Below are 20,357 nucleotides of genomic sequence, written 5' to 3'. Positions count from 1 at the left end.
CAGCCCTTAGAGAGGCAGTACTATGTGCAGCTCCTCCTGAGCCCAACCCTCAGATCTTCTCCTGGGCTTCAGCACAGGGTAGCTCTTCACAGTTGGCCCCACCCCTAGCCTTCATTAAGACCCGCTCCTCCCAAGGAAATACTTGCCTTGTACTGTAATCTGGTCAAGAACCCATGGCTGGGGCGTGTACGAACCCCAGGGGTGAACACACTACTTCTAAATCTGTATCTCTATCTGCATAGATTAGTACAACTCAGACCTCATCAGAGACGCTTCTTTGCGTAGCACATGACAGTTAACACAGACACTCACGGCTGGCCAAAGTGTAGAGAATAAATGTCTAGGGAGCGATCCGCCATAAGTGGGTCGTCTGTAGCATACCATTCCCTGCCTCCCCCAGAGCTCAGGTAATGTCATGAAAGAAGGGTGGAAAGATTGTAAGAACCAGGGAAGGACTCAGGACTCAGATGTAACAGAGTCTTCTGGGCACTAACAGATACTGTAGTTGCCTGTATAACACCCGCACAAGAAAAAGTCGGTCCACACTGTAGCATGGAGCAGGGTAGGGCTCAGGAGCCCTTACCTCTATTGAGAAGCTATTGGCAGTTAATGACTGCGGGAGAGAGCCAGTTTTTTATTAAGGGTGTAGCCCCTGGAAGTTTGACCACACTCTAGTGCATGGTCCTATGCCCAAAAATATGGGGCTAGCACTGGTTGGATCCAATGGGTTATTAAAAAAAAAAGAGAGAGAGCATGAAATTGGGAGGGATGTGAAGAGTAAGGGAGGGCCTGGGAGGGATTATGCAGAGGAGAGAGGAGTGAATATGATCAAACACATTGTATGAATACATAGAATTCTCAAATAGTTACTAAAATATGTAAGTAATTCAAAGTAGGTATGGAATGAGCCGGGCAACTGCAGGGCAAACAGAATGAACCTAGGCAGAAAAATGCAAGTGGGGCGGGCGCCACTGTTCATTATCCATAGAGCTCAGTACTTAGAGAGCACCTGCTCTATGCTGGAGACTTCCACGAACTATTTCAGGTTTTCAAGTAAACAAGAAGGGACCAGGAAACAAAAGATGTCCCTGATTTAGCTGATGCACAGCAAGGAAGGAAGGAAGTCTCTGAAGGAATTGCTTCAAACCAATTAAAGAGACAAAGATTTCAACAGGGCTTTGTTTCGTATTTCATTCCCACTACTTCGCTGAACTTTCCATTAACTCCACATGGGATTGCCTACGGGGCATGTGGTTTGGTCTAATTCCTACCTACAATAGCCAATGGCTTATTAGTTGCGGGTTTTGGAAATCAGAATGTCAGTGCTATTTTTCCATCAGATGACCATGCCAGAGTTGCCTCTGAACCCCACTCTGAAGGATTATTGTGGGAGGAGTGTGAACTCCATCTGAGGTTTTACTGGGTACATTTCTGGACAACTATTAAAAATGCCTTCGGTGATCAGACAACATACGCTATAATTCTAACACAGCCTCCTCATGTTTTTCTGTCTCCCTGTGATTCAGGAGGAAGGATGCTGGCTTCTTATCCTACAAAGATCACCTGCCAGTGAGCCAGGTGGTGGTTGGAGATACTGACCGACAAGGCTCAGAAGCCAAGCTGAGCGTGGGTCCCCTGCGCTGCCAAGGAGACAGTAAGTTTGCCTAGCAGCTGTGGCTTGCACCTTCTTATCACATTGAAATAGTGTTTCCAGGCTGCTCAGAAGATGCCAGAAAGCCGTTCTTCAAAAACATCATACACCACAAGCAGGGACCAATAGAGAGCTACATGGGGCTTTATTGCAGATGAGGGTGTGTCCAATACAGAAACCTCAATTCAGGCATAAGATGTGGCTATCCATCTTCCTTGTCTGTTCATATGAACCAAGTTTGACTACCTAAGCTTATGGTATTATAAACAGCAACGGTAACAGCATAAAAGTGCCACTCAACAGCTGGGATTCCACTGTGTGCTGCTGTTAATGCCATTAGCATGACTATTTATATCACCATAAAACTGAGTTTATGGTGATATAAATAGTAGCATTATAGCTTAATGTATTATTGTAAACTTGGATTATGGCCATATAAAGTTTGACATTATGGCTATCAAACTCCATCATCATCAAAGCTTGATGGTCCCTCGAAAAGCGAAAAGTGTTTCTATAACAATGTCCTGCTTTCAGGCTTAGGCACCACAGAGGGACTTGGGGGCTGCTAGCTTGGACAGTGGGAGGTAAGAGACTCAGCATGATGGTCCCACCTAATTAGGGGCACCATCCAGGGTTTTTTTGTTGTTTGATTCCCTTTGGTGTGCTTTATGCATGGTGGGAGGGAAGGAGTAGAAGGTTGCTATGGGGATTCAGCAATGAGCATCTTGGGCATATTTCCCTCTATTTCCTGCACATGTGATTCAGGCAACACTCCTGGGATTTCTATGCTTTTTGTGGTTGTGTACTAGGCAAAGGGAGACCTAGATTCCACTCTCTCAGTAACAGGCTTGCTTGAGGACCCCAGGCAAGCCTCTCCATTATATCAGCTGCGGTAATGAGAATACCACCTGCGCCCCGATGCCTCCTGGGGAGTCCATAAAGGGTTTTAGTGCCTGGGTTTGGAGTCTTCCTAGCGAAGCATTATGTGAGATGGAATGTTCTTTACAACTTCTGTAAATCAATGGAGAATTGGGCCTACTCAATAATAGATACTTGCAACCACTCAAAGAGGTGTCTTAAGGAATGTGGGAATATGTACCTAGCAGGTCATTGCTTAGTTAATTGAGACTGTCAGCAACTAAATACGCTGTTTATACAAAAGAGGGGTGACATTTGGACTGATCTTTCTCTTCTTGCATTGGGAAAAAACGTTACCTAAAGAATTGAAATGGGTCAAAAAGATCTTTATGAAGCATTGGCTATACACAGTAACATTTTATTTGTGTATCCAGTCTTCGTGGAAGTGCACAATAAGATGCTTGTTCAACTCATTAAGATACTGGCACTGAACAGTAAACAATATTTAAGAAATATGCTAAGAGATGAGCTCATGTTCTTTACATTTGGACTGTCATGTATACTAAAAGTCAATTTTATTATGTCATAATTACTTATTAGTATATAAAGATAAAATGTTTCCAGTTTATCAATTCTAATTCTGAATTTTACTCTGAGTTACAGAGAGGTTCCAATTAAGTTGCTGATTGACTTAATACCATAAAAATCCAAGTTTTACTATCAAGAGAAGATTATATGTTAGAGTATATTATTTTTATGCCTTGTGTAATGTGAGATTAGCTAATGTGAGATTGATTTCCCCTCATAAATAAATCAGGCCTCAGGAAGAATTTATGGATGGGGTTTGCTTTTTATGCGGCACTTTGCTATGTGATCTGGGAATAGGAAAAGGTAATGTAGTTCAAACGTGTTTGAGAAATCCACATGAAAAGGTGTTAGAAGATGCAGATGGTCTATAATTTAATACTAGGCTTTCTGATATAACATTTTTGTAACTGATTTCTCAAGAAAGGAGTGATAAAGGGTGCACTTAAGGTAGGAGTGAGTGTATGTGCGTGCCTGTGCCCATGTGTGTGCATGCACACATTTGCCTGTGTGTGCAGAGCAGAGGCTGATTCTAGAGTTCTAGAATTGTCTCCCTCTGTTACTGTCCACAGTGAGGCTGGCGCTCACTGTTCTGGCTGGTCTAGCTGACCAGTGAGCCTGCGATCTACCTGTGTATGCTCCCCACTACTGGGTTCCAGGTACACATAGTCATCCCCATCTTTTAAAATGTGTTTGAGGGATCTACACCGAGTTCCTTATGCATTCTAAGCAAGGGTTTTTTGTCAACTGAGACATCTTCCTAACCTAGACTCCGTAGTAACAAAAGAAAGATAAAAATGATAATGATAATAAATGAAAAATAATGATGAATGTTCATATAAGTTTTTTACCCAAGATTGTTTTTAGATGCATTATTAGGATCAGTTAAATGTGGGTGTCTTTTAAAATTTACTCAGCTTGGGGAGTTGGAGAGATGGCTCGGTGGTTAAGGGCATTTGTCCTTCTTGAGAAATATCCAGGTTTGGTCCCCAGCACCTACGCCGCAGGTCACAACTGCCTGTTACTCCATTTCTAGGGCACCATGCACCTTCTTTTACCTCTGTAAATATCAGGCTCACATATGGTACATATGCATACATATATATGCATTAAATCAAATAAATAGACCTACATTTAAAAAATAGTGCTTTGGTCACATTTATCATGTTTAGTATATATTGCCCAGCACAAGCCCCACTCACTCACATCATGCTGAGAAGATTGGATTCATGAAGTTTTTGAAGCCACCTTACAAGTGTGTGCCATTATTTATAAGGACGAGCTTGCTTTAAAAGACTCCTTTAAGATCTCTTCAAAACTTCAGAAAAACAGGTTCAGCACCAAACGCACACTCTTCCCCCTCTGTGTTTCTCCCTTTCCATCTCTCTGAGTAGAGGGAAAACCTCCCACTCGCTCCCTCAGTTTGAGGAGCCCCTATCCGCAGCTCTCTCGAGGTGTGCGGTGCCTCAGGCCCCAGTCCTAGGCTCTACTTACAGAGGATGAAAGGTTTTCTGTGAGCTCTGTCCGACTGTTTTAGGGATGCAGGTGATTTCCTCAGGCCTGTGGAGTTGCAGCTTTCACTCTGATTCATCTGAACTCACAGACTCATGAAATCAAAGTGCTAAACCAGATTGCTAGCTTCCATTTAGGATGGCCCCGTGTCTCCTACAGCGCTGTGAAATAGATAGGCCTTGAACATGGTGGCTGCTGTTTTTCCCCCCAAATACATCCAAATACAAATCTCTAATCTAAATGAGAGAGAAGTGTGACTAGTGATGGATGGCTTGCTATGATAAAAATTGCAGAGAAATTACGCATCTCTCCTAAACCATGGGTTTAACCTAGAAAGCCCTAGGGGGGAAAAAAAAAACAAAGAACCATTTAGAGAAGCAGAACTCAATATCAAAGTAGATACTTTTCCAACTTAAATATGAGCACACCCTCTGAGGCTGCTGGGAAACTTCCATGAAAAAAAGAAACACCTCAGTTTTTGAAGGCAGAAATCTTATTCTACTGTATAGAGTGACTATAATTAATTGCAGGAATACAGGATTTGCTGGGTAATTGTTTTGCTCTCAGCCATATGAAGTAAAGATTTACCATCTCCCCTCTAGGGATATAGACTTTAAACAATTAATTAGGAGAAAGTTTGCTACAAAGGCAAGCCTTTTCAATAAACCTAGGCAGAAACAAATTAGAGGCACGTGTTACTGGAGACTGCCTCCCTGTCCACACCAGAAACGGCTCAGGCAACAGGAGCTGACAGGCAGGCAGGACACTGCAGTCACACTTCACGCTTAAGATGCAAATTCAATTTCTTGAAGCTTCCGAGGTAACTAGGAGTCACCAGATGAGAAAGCAGGGCAGGAAGGATACACAAGTCCAGGTTGAGAGCACTGTAGGGACAGAGACAAATGGCAGTGAGCAAGAAGGAGGTGGTGATGGAGTTGTAGCCACATGACTATGGACATTTGTTCCTTGCAAGAGGCATCAGCTATGCCAGAGTAATAGAAAGGCCACACGCTCTGATTGCTGCAAGAATTTTGTAATCCAAGAACCTCAACAGTCAGTGCATCCAGCCCTGTCCACACACTGAGTCACTACCTATAAAATATTCCCTGTGGGGTGCAGTGGGCTGGGCAGGGTTGGGGATGGGGAGAGAAGCCAGTTTTCCTTGTGAAGAGATAGCAGCCCCCTGGGCTGCAGACAGAATAGGAAGATTCTTTGCTGCCTCAGAGAGGCAAGAGATGGGAAAAGAAAAGGACAAGAAAAGAAAAGGGTCTCTGGTACAGGTTCCAAATCTAAACAACCCCCCCTTTTTTTTTTGTTCATTCACTCTCTTGATTCTTCCCATTCCTGACCTCTGTGAGGGGGGTTTGCAAATTCATTTTGGAGCTAGGTAAAGAAAGATCCACATGGTTCCTGTAGAATCAACCCTCGTATCTACCACACTCCATTAGGATATTAGGATTTGAATGAGAAAGAAAACATGCCTCGTACGTTCCTAGAGATGCACAGGTCTGAACATTTGCTAGGAAGGCATAATCTCTCGCCTTTCAACCTTAGGAATCTTTTCATATGGCATTTCATGTACCTAAGATCTTTTCTTTGCTCCATGCCTGGCCAGATCCCACCAGGAATGTATGCCACCCCCTGACACCCCAATACCTGCCCTAGAATGTTCCATGCTACCAAAGTGTCTCAACTACCTATTTCCTCCTCAGTAGTAAAGGCTCTGCTCTCTCGGGCAGTAGAATATAATTTAGTAGCATGTAAAGGTCTCGCCGGACTAATTCATTCTAAAATGTGACTGATGAGCCCCGGGGAATGCCTAACTAGACAAAGGAAGTCACCGAGAAGCAGGAAATATTGGAGACAAAGAGCCTCCCACCTCTTCGCCTGGCTTACTGAATTACCAAGGGTAGGATGGGCTTGCAACGAAAGTTCTGACACCTCCACAACTTAGGACAATAAATAGCCCATGCTACTTGTGTTAAGTGGCTCCGTCGTCATGGCATTCTGTTCTGGACAGTGTGAGAGCAAAGAAGACTGATGTCCCTGCCTGTTCTCCTTAGGAGCCAACTTAGAAGTGACATAAATCGCTTTTGCCCACATCCCATGGTCTAAAACTCACCCATAGGCTTCAGTCTAACCCTGAGAGTGACTGAAGAGGGTAACTTTCTGTTTGGCACACAGGAGGAAGCAGGTGTGCGCTCTGTATTCGTCCCAACACAACATTGTCTTCTGACATTGTACATGCATACAAAGCTGGTTCTGGCATAAGAGGAAAAGGGAATCGCTGAAAAAAAAAACAAAACAAAGTTTTCTCCCCATCTATTATTCATGAGAAAAAGATACAGCTCCATTCCTCACCCTTCCTTCTGACAGGTCATGCCTCCCCCAGTTGTGTTTATTTTTCTTCACCCAATAAGACCTGAAGACTGTCAAAGGAAGAGGTTATAAAAATGTAGTTCAAATATCCCAACAGGCTTTCGTGTGTGTGTGCTGCTTGAGCTCTAACGTTTTATTTCATCAAATGAGATAAAAGGATGCCAAGCAAAGGAGGTTGGCTTTGTACCGGGAAGGTGCTGAAGGCACTGAAAGAGAGAATAAAACGTGGATAGGTCATTTCCAAGTCACTTTCCTTGCAGGCAGGTACGAGGAGAACAACGTAGACAAAGGACCTCTTGGTTAACATCAGGTCATTGGAGGTTCCTCCTGTAAGAGTTAAAGGACTCTGAGAATTGAAGCAGAAGGAACTTTCTTGTCAAGCCCATGGACCTGCTGGGAAAACTTGGCTCTCTTCCTCTCCCTTGACTGCTCACAGGTCGGATAACCACTTTGCTGAGGTTTAGTGCCATAGGACTTTAGAATAGGCACCCTCTATTCAATGGTTAGAGCATTCTATGGTCTGTTTAGGACCCAGTGTAAGAGCTCAAAGCAATGAATGGCCTCATGTAAGTTTTATTCAACACTGTTTATACTGAAGGATGATTCTGGAAATGGAAAAGAGAAAGAGTAGCTAGGAAGAATGTGACCAACCTCATTCTTAGTAGAGGGAAGATATCCCCAGTTCTGGCTATGGACTCCTCAAAATTAAAAATATTTCTGATATACTTTAACATCCTCAGCAGTGGTACATGCCGAATGCCTAGAAAGGATTAAGAACTTAAAAACATATATCAAGACGAAGGTGAAAAGCTCAGCAAGGTTTGACCTTCGAGACAGAGTCTGTCTTCACAACAAGTATGAATCCAAGTAGAGAAATTTTTATAGCCCTGGGCTTTGCAATGCCTTCATGGAATTCCAGATTCCTAGAGCCTATTTTTCTAAGATTCTCTGCTGCCTCATGGGGAGCTCTTGACTCTTTAAAGTCTTCTTTTATATAGCACACGCTACTGCTGGCTTGCCTTCCTTCCCTATGCCATCACCATGAAAAGTTGTCTCCTAACTCAGCAGAAGAGAGAAGTTACTGTGGACAGTCTATGTAGGGTGATAGTGACATGCATTAGAGGACCACCTTCCTTCCATCTCCATCCTTACATTGGTCATCAACTAAAGTATACTACTTGGGCTTTGCTCTGTGAGATATATATATAAAATCAAAGCCTTCTCAGAATAATCATTGAGGCATCAATGCCAGGAGATAGCCCAGAATGGATACGTTTGTTTGCTGGTAGCAAATACATCCTGAGAAAATGTTCTTTCCTTATATTCCCTGTATATTACTGTAACTATATAGGAATGTATATGCAAGGCATACAGGCATGCATGTGCATGCATATGCACACACACACACACACACACACACACACACACACACACACACACACACACACACACACAGCCTCCTATGTGTAGGCAGAGTCTCAGAGGTCAGCCAGTGCAGACTTCTCATTTCGCAGATGAGTAAGATGTTTCATAGGAGGTTCAGTGACTGGTCCAGGGTCTCTCAGTTGGTTTATGGTGAAGCACGGGTACAAAGAGCTTGATACTAGCCCACAGCTTCAATGAATGCTAGAACCTATGAGGAAGCTTAGACTGATGCTCTGCCCTATTCCCCCACCTATGAATTTCTGAGCGATACAATGGTATGGGTCCTAACCAAACCCACCTATTGTGAATGCAACCTATTGGAGCACCTCAATAGACAACCCACAGCCTAGCAGGTGGGAAGATAGGTGTTGAGCATAAAATATGCAGCTTCTCTTTCTCCATTTGCTTCCATTTCTAGAAAAGGCTTTCTGTATGTTTATAGCTTTTATTTTATTCGGTTTTTTTTTAGTAATAGATTGAGGAAACCATTAACCTGTGTGTTTTTTAATGCCCCAGTCTCCTCTACGATTGCCATTGGCTGCTTGCAAGTGCAGAGCAAGAGAGGCTCTAAAAAGCAGCCATGACAGTGATGTTTTCAAGCTCACAACCTAGGCTCATTTCCCATTAAGAAACCAGCCCCAGGATGCATGTGAGGTCAGGTCCAATTAACAAAGACAGCAACTTTGTTAAGTGGAAGAGCGCCTTCGTTTTTATCTCCCAGCCTCTTTGGTGACTTTCAAAAATTAGAAGTGATGGGCCATTACCCTGGGAGGACTCAGCGCTTTAATATTATTTGATCGTTCAACTTCAGCTTCCGCTGTAAGTTTGCTATTGAAATGGAAAGCAAAATGATTGTAAGTTGGAAAAATAGAAGAGTCTATTTTGCAGCCATACGGTGTGTGGCGGTGTGTAAGAATGTGTGGACATGTCCGATTGTGTATGCATAACTGATTTCTGGTTTACCAGTTCCAATTCTGCCTATATTTGAAAGGATGACATCCCTTGGGGTATCCAGTGTGAGGAGTGGTGTCCAGTCAGGATTCTGCTGATGTGGCTGGCTGGTGAGTTCTGTGACATTTTATTGTGTGCTCATCTTGTCCTGAACTGGAGATTCTCTACAGAAGTGACAGCATTCCCACATCCAGGAAAGAGTTTATTTCCCATACCTTGGCTCTGCGTGGTCAGATTCCTCTGTTGAACTTCTATTGGAAATCTCGCTATTCACAGGAGACAACAAGGCTTCACCTATTGATTTACAGGTTTCTGCTGTGGAACATTCTGGGGATTGAGAAAAACACTACATAAAGCAGATTTTTAGCCTATTCCAGGCTTTAGTTCAGGAACTGAATAGTATCTATGGCCTTTATTGAAGAAAATGACACATGATCCCCGCTGGGGTTAGTTTCCTCCAGAAAAAAAAAACTTTATTGCAAGAATAAGGAGATGAGGCTGGAGTTTGGATTCCTAGTGGGAAGCTGGGAGTAGAGCTTAAAAGCTTTTTAGAATCATATTACACACATTTTTAAAAACTCTTTCACAACTTCATACATGCATACAATAAATTTTTGACCATTCTACTTCCCCCATTACCTTAGCCAAGGCCTTAGTATTCTTAGAATTTACCTGGGATAGAACCAGAATCTAAATTATGACCCAGATCTGAAGCGGGGCTTGAGATGCTCCATGGGGTGGCTGCCCTGGTCAGTGAAGGACCATGCTTAGAATGACAAAGCACGAGACAGAACGAAGAGCACATGCTTTGGAATCAAGCACCCCTTGAATCAGACCCCACCTTCTTCCAGGAACCTACACCTTTGGATAAGATCTTACCACCTCTGGGCTTCGGCTTGCCACACTCAGCCTTACCTCCACTATAGATGACAAAACCAGAAGTCCATCACTATTTTTCTTAAAGTCCCAGCATCATCTGCTCTTAAAAAAAAAAAAAAAAACCTAATTAGTACCACTGAGAGTTGTAACAAAACATTAGTGATCTGCACTTCCAACGTTATGATATGTGTTCATTGTGTCCAGAGGGGAGGATTCAATATCAGAACACAGAGGCCTGTCTTGTATTCCCTTATTCTCTAGTTTCTACCTTCCAACCTTGTGTGTTAGTTACATTTTTTTTTTTTTGGTACTGTGATAAAATACCCCGACAAAGGCAATTTAAAAGGAGGAAGGATTAGTTTGGCTCTCAAATCAAGGCCACAGCCCATCATGGCTGTCGTCATGGCAGCAGGAGGTTGAGGTGCTTAGTCGCCTGAGTCCTCAGGAGGCAGAGTGATGTCAGTCCTCTGTTGGCCTTCTTTTCATCAACTCCAGGAGACTAGCTCACAGTTAGGGTGTGTCCTCTTGTTTCAATTAACTTAATATAATTAATCCCTCACAAGTGTGCAAGGAGATTTGTTTCCTACGTGAATATATTGTCCACCTATCAATACCTCTAACCATCCTTGACTCTTTGCCTATTCTTTTTCTCTTTTTAAAGCTTTTATTATAATTTATTGAGATTATATCAAGATTGTTGTCCCCTTACTTGTATCTTCCCATTCCCTCTTCTGCCCTATTCCCCTCCCCTAGACCTCTGACAGAAGGGGACCTCCTCCCCCACCATATGACAGCAGCCTATCAGGTCTCATCCAGATAGCCTGCTTCCCCTTCCTCTGAGTGCCACTGGGCCTCCCCACCAAATGGAAAGGATCAAATCAGGAGCAGGAGAGTGCATGTCAGAGGCTGTCCCCACTCCACCCACCACCATGGAGAATGAGCTGTTCATTGACTATACCTGAACAGGGGGTCTAGGTTTACTGCATGCACTGTCCTTGGTTGGTGTAACAGTTTGTGAAGCACCGCGCCCCCACCCATGTCCAGATCCACAACCTTCATGGTCTCCTTATGAGGCTCCTGAACCCTCTGGGTCCTTCCATCCCCCCATTCTTCCATACCACTCTGTGCACTCTAGTCAGAGTCTAGCAGTGAGACCCAGCATCTATCCTGATGCCCCATGCTGAGGGGAATCTTTCAAAGGGCATCCATATTGGGCTAATATCCACTTATAAGTGAGTATATACCATGTGTATCTTTCTGGGTCTTGGTTACCTCACTCAGGATGATCATTTCTAGTTCTATCCATTTGCCTGCAAATTCCAAAGTTTCCTTGTTTTTAATAGCTGAGCAGTATTCCATTGTGTAAATGTAGCACATTTTCTTTATCCATTCCTCGACTGAGGAACATCTAGGTTGTTTCCAGATTCTCGCTATTACAAATAAAGCTGCTATGAACACAGTTAAGCAAATGTCTTTGTTTTATGGTGGAGCATCTTTTGGGTATATGCGTAGGACTGGTATAGCTGGGTCTTGAGGTAGCACTATTCCTAATTTTCTAAGAAAGTAGTAGATTGATTTCCAAAGTGGTTGTATTAGTTTGTATTCCCACCAGCAATGGAGGAGTGTTCCCCTTTCTCCACATCCTTGCCAGCATGTGCTGTCACTTGAATTTTTGATCTTAGCAGATGTAAGATGAACTCTCAGAATCATTTTGATTTGTATTTCTCTGATAACTAAGGACATTGAACATTTCTATAGGTGTTTCTCGGCCATTTGATGTTCTCCTATTGATAGTTCTCTGTTTGGCTCTGAACCCCATTTTTAATTGGATTATTTGATTTGGTGGTCCTTTATATATTTTGGGTATTAGCCCTTCGTCATATGTAGGGTTGGTGAAGATCTTTTCCCAGTCTGTAGGCTATCATTTTGTTCTGTTAACAGTATCCTTTGCCTTACAGAAACTTTTCAGTTTCATGAGGTCCATTTATTAATTGTTAATCATAGAGCCTGAGCTATTAGTGTTCTGTTCAGGAAGTTGTCTTCTGTGGCAATGAGTTCAAGGCTTTTTCATCTAACAGATTTAGTATGTCTGGTTTTATGTTGGACTTGAGTTTTGTGCAGGGTGATAAATAAGGGTCTATTTGCATTTTTCTACCTGTAGACATCCAGTTAGACCAGAACCATTTGTTGAAGATGCTTTTTTTTTTTCATTGTATGGTTTGGCTTCTTTGTCAAAAATCAAGTATCCATAGTTGTGACAGTTTTTTTCTGGATCTTCAATTTGATTCCATTGATTGATAAAGATTCCATTCTTTGCCAGTACCATGCTGTTTTTAATTACTGTTCCTCTATAGTACAGCTTGAGATCAGGTATGGAGATTCCTCCAGAGGATCTTTTATTGTATAGGATTATTTTAGCTATTCTGTGGTTTTTGTTTTTGCATATGAAGTTAAGAATTGATCTTTCAAGGTCTGTAAAGAATTGTGTAGGTATTTTGATAGGTATTGCATTGAATCTGTAGATTGTTTTTGGTAACATGGCCATTTTTACTATGTAAATCCTTCTGATCCATGAGCATGGGAGATCTTTCTATATTCTGAAATCTTCAAATTCTTTCTTCAGAGATTCGAAGGTTTTTTTCATACAAGTCTTTCACTTTCTTGGTTAGAATTATACCAAGATACTTTATATTATTTGTGGCTATTGTGAAATGTAGTTTTTCTAATTTCTTTCTCAGCCTGTTTGTCATTTATATACAGGAGGGCTAGTGATTTTTTTTTACTTGATCTTGTATCCAGCTACTTTGCTGAAGGTATTCATCAGCTGTGGGAGTTCTCTGGTGGAATGTTGGGGTCACTTATGTACACTATCATATCATCTGTGAGTAGAGATGCTTTGACTTCCTCCTTTCCTATGTGGATCCCCTTGATCTCCTTTTGTTGTCTTATTGCTCTGGCTAGAACTTCAACAGTTATATTGAAGAAATATGGAGTAAGTGGGCAGCCTTGTCTAGTCCCTGATTTTAGTAGAATTTTTTTAGTTTCTCACTTAGCTTCATATTGGCTATCAGCTTACTATATATAGCCTTTATTATGTTTAGATATGTGCCTTGAATCCCTGATCTCTCCAAGAGTTTAAACATGAATAGATGTTGGATTTTGTCAAATGTTTTCCCAGCATCTAAGGTGGTGATCATGTGGGGTTTTTTTCTTTCAATGTGTTTATGGTGGATTACATTAATTGATTTCCATATATTGAACCATCCCTGCATGCCTAGGATGAAGCTTACTTGGTCATGGTGGATGATATCTTTGATGTGTTATTGGATTAGGTTTGCAAATATTTTATTGAGTATCTTTGCATCAATGTTCATAAGGGAAATTGGTCTGAAATTCTCTTTCTTTGTTGAGTCTTTGTGTGGTTTAGGTATCAAGATGACTGTGGCCTCATAGAATGAGTTTGGTAATGTTCTTTCCATTTCTATTTTGTGGACTAGTCTGAAGAGTATTGGTATTAGTTCTTCTTTGAAGGTCTGGTAGAATCCTGTGCTGAAAACATCTGGCCTTGGGCTTTTTCTGTCATTGGGAGACTTTTGATGACTGCTTCTATTTCCTTAGGAGATATAGGACTATTTAAATTATTTTTACCTGATCTTGATTCAACTTTGGCAAGTAGAATCTATCCAGAAAATTGTCCATTTCATTTGGGTTTTCAAATTTTGTGGCAAATAAGCTTTTGAGGTAAGACCTTATGATTCTTTTAATTTCCTTGGTGTTTTTGTTGTTTTGTATAGTGTCTCTCTGCCTTTTAGTTAGTTTGGCAAAGGGTTGGTCTTTGTTGATTTTCTCAAAGAACCAGCTCTTGGTTTGTTGATTCTTTGAATTGTTCTCTTTGTTTCTAATGTATTTATTTCAGCCCTGAATTTGATTATTTCCAGCTGTGTACTCCTCTTGGGTATGTCTGCTTCTTTTTTTTTCCCTAGGGCTTCCAAAGGTGCTGTGAAGTTGTTTGTATGAGATGTTTCCAATCACTTTATGAAGGCATTTAGTGCTATGAACTTTCCTCTTAGCACTGCTTTCAATATATCCCATAAATTTGATATGTTGAACTTTCATTTTCATTGAATTTCAGCAAGTCCCTAATTTTTTATTTCTTCCATGACCCAGATATCATTGAGTAGAGAGTTGTTCAATTTCCATATGTGCGTAGATTTTTTGTAATTTCTGTTGTTGTTGTTGTTGTGGTCCAGCTTTAGTTCATGGTGGGCTGATAGGATCTATGGTATTATTTCAGTCTTCTTGTATCTGTTGAGGCTTGCTTTGTGACCAATTATATGGTCAATTTTGGTCTTTGCCTATTCTTAGAGACTCCCTGTATGGTAGATTATGTTTGAGCATCTCCAGTCAGTCCTTTTAACATGTAAGAGGTAGTGACAATGACTGGAGGTCAACAGCATTGGCTGAGTCCTAGAGACCATGCTGTCTATGCACATACACCCTTATATTCTTCTCCTTTACTGCCTCATAATTGTTCCCCTCTTTGCTTACCATTTTTTAAATATATTTTATTAATTTATTCATATTACATCTAAATTGTTATCCCATCCCTTGTATCCTCCCATTCTTCCCTCCCTCCCATTTTCCCCCTACTCCCCTCCCCTACCCCTGTATATGCTCATAAGGTATCAAGTCTCTTTTTGGTAGCCTGCTATCCTTACTCTGAGTGCCACCAGGCCTCCCCATCCAGGGGACGTCGTCAAATATGGGGCACCAGAGTTCATGCCCCTCAGTAGAAAAATGGATAAAGAAACTGTGGTACATTTACACTATGGAACACTACTCAGCTATTAAAAACAAAGAATTCCCAAAATTTTGGACAAATGGACTGAACTAGAAATGATCATAATGAGTGAGTTAACCCAGAAGCAGAAAGACTCACACGGTATATACTCACTTATATCTGGACACTAGCTTACCATCTTTTGTGACCCATTCACCCTGTGCTTTGTAGAATCCTCCAGAACTTCTGAGAAGCTGTACGTAGGCTGTGTTTGTCTTCCAAGGAGTAGTCACTAATAGCTATTTCTCTTCTAGCTTAGGGCTCAGCAAACACTCTCTCTAAAAGACCAGGATGACATTGTGTGGTTTTTGTAAGCCAGTTATCTCCGTAACAAATTTCTCAGCCCTGTCACTCAAAAAAATTGCCATAGGCAATGTATAAGTCAAGTATCAGGCCTGGATGCCAATAGCATTTTATTGATACACACTGGTGACAGATTGAATTTGTTTGAAAAGTCATAGTTTGCTACCTTTTGGATCTGCATGTTTGAAAACTGAGATTTTTGTGTACAGGTTTTTAAAAATTATCAAATTGTGCAAATGTTCCTTTGCTGCTTAAATGCAGATTTTATGTTTTAATGCAGCTTTTTAAAACCCAACCATAGTAAGTACCACCCACTGCTATACTTTAATAAGGATGTGCTCTCCACTTCATCTACATCCTTGTCTTTCTCCATTCATCTGTTTTTCAGCCTGCATCCATACCGTACTACACATATGCTGAGGATACATACAAGGCTATATATAAGTAAGTGTCACTTATACTTCCTGCCTCAGAGTGACTGAAAGAAATTTTCTAGTGGCAATGTACACGTAAGCTAGACATGGTGAAGTGCTTACAAAATCCCAGCACTTGGAAGGTAGAGGCAGAAGGGTAATGTGTTCAGTATCAGCCTGGGCTGCATAATAAGATCCTATCTCAAAAACAAACAAATTGTACATAAATTCTCCAGACTGAATGTTGTTAACATAAGGCTTTTCCACTTAGTATCCAGAGAAAGTTTTCAGAGCCATCAGTTTATTATATTGCCTTTTGTCTTACAGCCATCTGATGGTTTTGTATCACACTAAGATGAAAACCTCCATACACATGACAAGGTTCTGCCCAACCAGCCCCACCCACCAGCCGTGCCTCCTCCCTCCATTCCAGGCCCTTTGTTTTCATCTTGTCCCTCCAACATGCTGTTCTGGTGGCCATTTTCCAGAACTTTTACTTGTGGTTTCCTCTTCTAGCACCCTCTGGCACAGGCCTCATCTCATTGTGAAGTTCTCAGTGTTGATCTCAGAGGTCTCTCTCCACCCACTGCACTACAAGAGTCTTGCACAACTCATCATCACCTTTTGTATTTTCTTCACAGAAATCCCAGCTCATTAAAATCACCTCTGCAAGATACCCGGTAGTTCTGACATGAGTTGCCCAAGTCAGGGTTATTCTGACAAGTTACCAACAAGTCCCCAATAAGAATACCTTCCCTCTGGTATGAACAGTGTGCCAGTCACAGTCTGACCAACTACACACATATGGAGATGCTGGCTCTTTTCAGGGTCAATAACTCATTAAGATGACTAACTCAAGAATATATAACACTCAGGTTTACATTATGAAAAACACAGATCAAGGCTTGCCAAATGAAGAGATGTGTAGGGTGATGTCTGAGAGAGTCTCTGATGCAAAGCATCCTCTCCTTTCCCATCAGTCTGCATCAGAGACTAGCCAATACCACAGAGGCTTCAGGACCCTAGGATTTTCACAGGGATACCATCAAATGCACAGGGGTGGCTATAGCGTTGTCCATATGGCCAAAATGTAACCTCCAAGAGTATAGGTCCAGTCCCAGGAATCTAGAGCCAAGATTGGATGCACTATTTCTTCTCTATCCATTCCTTTATGTACTTACATTATCTACCCCTATTCCTCATCAGTAAAAGTTGCTAGGCTCCTCAGGCAAAGTTTAAAACCATGAGCTAAGGATGATTCCTGCCGCAATGAACCACTCCAATGTATCCATTAGATAATACAAATGCTTAACTAACAACAGAGGATTTCAATAAGCACTGTGGATTAACAACAGAGGCCATGCAGCCAGGTACAGTGTAATAAATTGAAAAAAAAAAACTGGCACCGACAATTCTTTTTCTAAGGGTACTGGAGGGGAACTATCATTTGATTTATATGCACAACTATTTTTAACCTCCACAAGCTTTTTGCACATTTATTCCTCTTAACTAAATGAAACTTTTATTCTTTTGTACTCTGGAAATCCCTTGAATCTGATGATTATCTTCAAATTAAAGATTGGAAAAAAAAAACCTCTTTGGCTACGTTTTTATACTTTCTCTGGCAATTCTAAATTAAGATGCACATGAAATACTGAATTTATAGAACTCATTGTTTAATCTAAATTAGATTAACCCTCCTGGCCCCTCGCAGATCCAAGTGAGCGTTCCACGCTTTTGTTTATCCATGTCTCAAGGTTATTACTGACAAAATTACAATTAGACAGTACTTCAAACCTATTGTTTAGGTGCAAAGCTGTGAGCTATAAACTACCTCACTCTTCTGTAATTAAAACTGTTCCAGTTCACCTACTTTAAGATGCCTACTTGGCTCTGCATAAAGCTTCCTTCCACAATCCTGACTACACATAGGCCTTGGAAACTTGAAGTTTTATGGAAACAAACTTTATGGGTCTCCATAAAGTTTTCTGAAAGTTCTCCGACAGCAGTCTTATCATCATCAGGATTAGAAATAAAATATAGGAAGTCTCGGGAATAGCGGAGAACTCCTATAACCACAGCACCCCAAAGGTTGAGCCAAGAGTATCGCCACCAGTTCATTGGAGAGTAGCCTGGGCTACATAGCAAGACTCTGCTCTGAAAGAGAAATATCACTAAATTATAAGATATTTATTATGTTCCTTAAAATAAAACCTGATTCAAAATTCAGGAGAGGTGTACACATAGGAAATAGTTCATTTACATTTGTACCCACCCACCCATGACAAACTGCTATTAAGAGTGAATATTCATCAACTAAGAGTGATGGCTCCTCTTCTGAAGGTCCAGAGCTCAATATCCAGCACCCATGTGTGGCTCATGATCGACCTTAACTGTAGTCCTAGGGGATCAGACTCCTTTTTCTGGCCTCCTCTGGCACCTGCATGTGTATGGGGCACATAAACTCATTCAGACAAAACATCCATACACATAAAATAAGAACAAAAATAATTAAAGAATGAGTATTCGGTCTCAAATGAAGAGGAAGGAAAATCCTGGCTTCCTCACTAATTTTCTGTGGTCTCAGGGGTCCGTTGTTTTGATGTGAATGGGTGTCTGCAGAGTGCTGCATGCAGGGCAGGGTACTAGCCAAAGCATAACTGAGATCTCAGCTCCTAAGTGTGACTAGAAAGCAGCTAGCCACAGGAGGATCGCTGGGTTTTGATGAAGGAACATCCTCTTCCTATTACGATTCTAGCCCTGTCTCCTCCACACAGGGTTTTCTGGACTCGGAATAAAGACAATGAGGAAGCTCAACACTGTTTTTCCGTAATCCCTTTGTCTAATGCACTAAGAATTCCTTAATTCAATTTTAGCAGATTACCCTAATCAATTTTTATGGTATTTAGACCTGCAAGAATTAATTTTATTATGCTGAATTTGATGCAAATTTAAGACTTGTGCTTAAAATGTGTCCTTCAGTTTAATGGACATGAGAGATGTATGTGTCTGGTCTGCTTTTTTTCTTTTTTCTTTTTCCATTAATGTTCTGAGAGAATAAGATAATGAGTTTAAGAAACCAGGGTTGCTGTGTGAGAGCTCCATTTCCCTCTCTTGGTTTGGCTACAGGTACAAAGTCAGGCCAAGAAGTCTTCAGCTAAAGCAAAAGGAAAAGGAGAAGGGAGGAAAGAAGGAAGTAAATATTTGGAAAAATATTGTATGTTATTACATAACATCTAGAGACTGAATTTGTGGAAAAAAAGAGCAGTGCTTGAGTGTTAAAACTGGAAATACTCTGATCTTCCTGGGTCTTTATTACTCAAATGAATTTCTTCTTTACTTACATTATTTAAAGCAACGGGACTTTCCTCTCAATTCTTCACATTACTTAAGAAATATTCATCTCTTGTTGTTTAAGTATCATGGCCAGGTAGATATAGTAAAATTTTGTTTGTGTCTCTTTCTTGACAAAAGAAAGGGCAATCTGGTTGACTTGCACTGATGATCCCAACAAGAAATTGTTTGAAGCTTCAGGGTGGCTTCTGTAATAAAGCTGATGTCATTGCTTCTCTTTTGGGGGGTGTGAACAACCCAGAGCCAGAATCTCACAGTCAATTTTCAGTGACTAAATCACATCTGACACTCATCATTTCTTGGTGTTCACTGTCACCCAAGACTTGATATGATTCTATAGATTAGAAAGTTATACGACAATAATTATGTAGAAGTCCAACAAAAGACTGGTAGAGGCAGACGTCCATCACTGGACTGCAAAAAGTCCCTATGACCCACAGGATCCTATTTCATAACAGGCTTAAACCTGGAGTTTGGGGCTTTGCTTCAAGTGAGGAAATCACTTTCTCATTTAAAAGCTAAAACATTGAATTTCTGATGAGTTCATCTTTAATTCACATCACATATATTTATGTATGATAAGAGAACCACATAACAAGTTTGAATCTGTGGCCTTTTGTGTGGTGTTTGCAAAACTTTGTGTATTGCACCCAAAGTCTTTAAGAAAAGAAGACAAGCCAGGTATAGTGGTGCACGTCTTTAATCCTAGCATTAGGTCAGAGAGGCAGAGGCAGGTGGATCTCTGTGTGTTCAAGGCCTATAAAGACCCAACTTGGTCTATAAAGCAAGTCCAGAACAATTGAGGCTACACATAGAAACCCTGTCTGGAAAAGCCAAATTGAAGAAGAAGAAGAAGAAGAAGAAGAAGAAGAAGAAGAAGGAGAAGGAGAAGGAGAAGGAGAAGGAGAAGGAGAAGGAGAAGGAGAAGGAGAAGGAGAAGGAGAAGGAGAAGGAGAAGGAGAAGGAGGAGAATAGAAAAAGAAAAGGAACACAGAGCCCTCATCTCTTCAATCTGCTCTCCATCATGGAGGAAGCAGGGCACAGAGAAGCCAGGACATCTCCATTTCTGCTGGATATGGCTCTGAAGCAGTGTTCCCCAGAAGAGTTTGCTATGATGATGGAGGTTTAATATTTAATGAAGATTTTCAACTGGAGTGGATTAAGAGAAGCAGAGGGAATCAGAAAGCAAACTTGGGAGGCCTTTAGG

General features: G+C 41.2%; 1 protein-coding gene across 1 annotated transcript in view; it reads left to right on the top strand.

Annotated features, from left to right (window-relative positions):
* CNTNAP2 (contactin associated protein 2) overlaps positions 1-20,357 on the top strand; it is a 2,010,562-nt gene that overhangs the window by 1,598,211 nt on the left and 391,994 nt on the right. Inside the window, exon 15 of the mRNA XM_084788077.1 lies at positions 1,527-1,654. Within this exon, the coding sequence (XP_084644203.1) occupies positions 1,527-1,654 (128 nt within the window). The remainder of the gene's footprint in view (positions 1-1,526; positions 1,655-20,357) is intronic.

The sequence above is a fragment of the Acomys minous genome (assembly GCF_964271855.1).
Source record: "Acomys minous genome assembly, chromosome: 6".
NCBI lineage: Eukaryota > Metazoa > Chordata > Mammalia > Rodentia > Muridae > Acomys > Acomys minous.
This window is presented reverse-complemented; position numbering and strand designations above follow the sequence as displayed.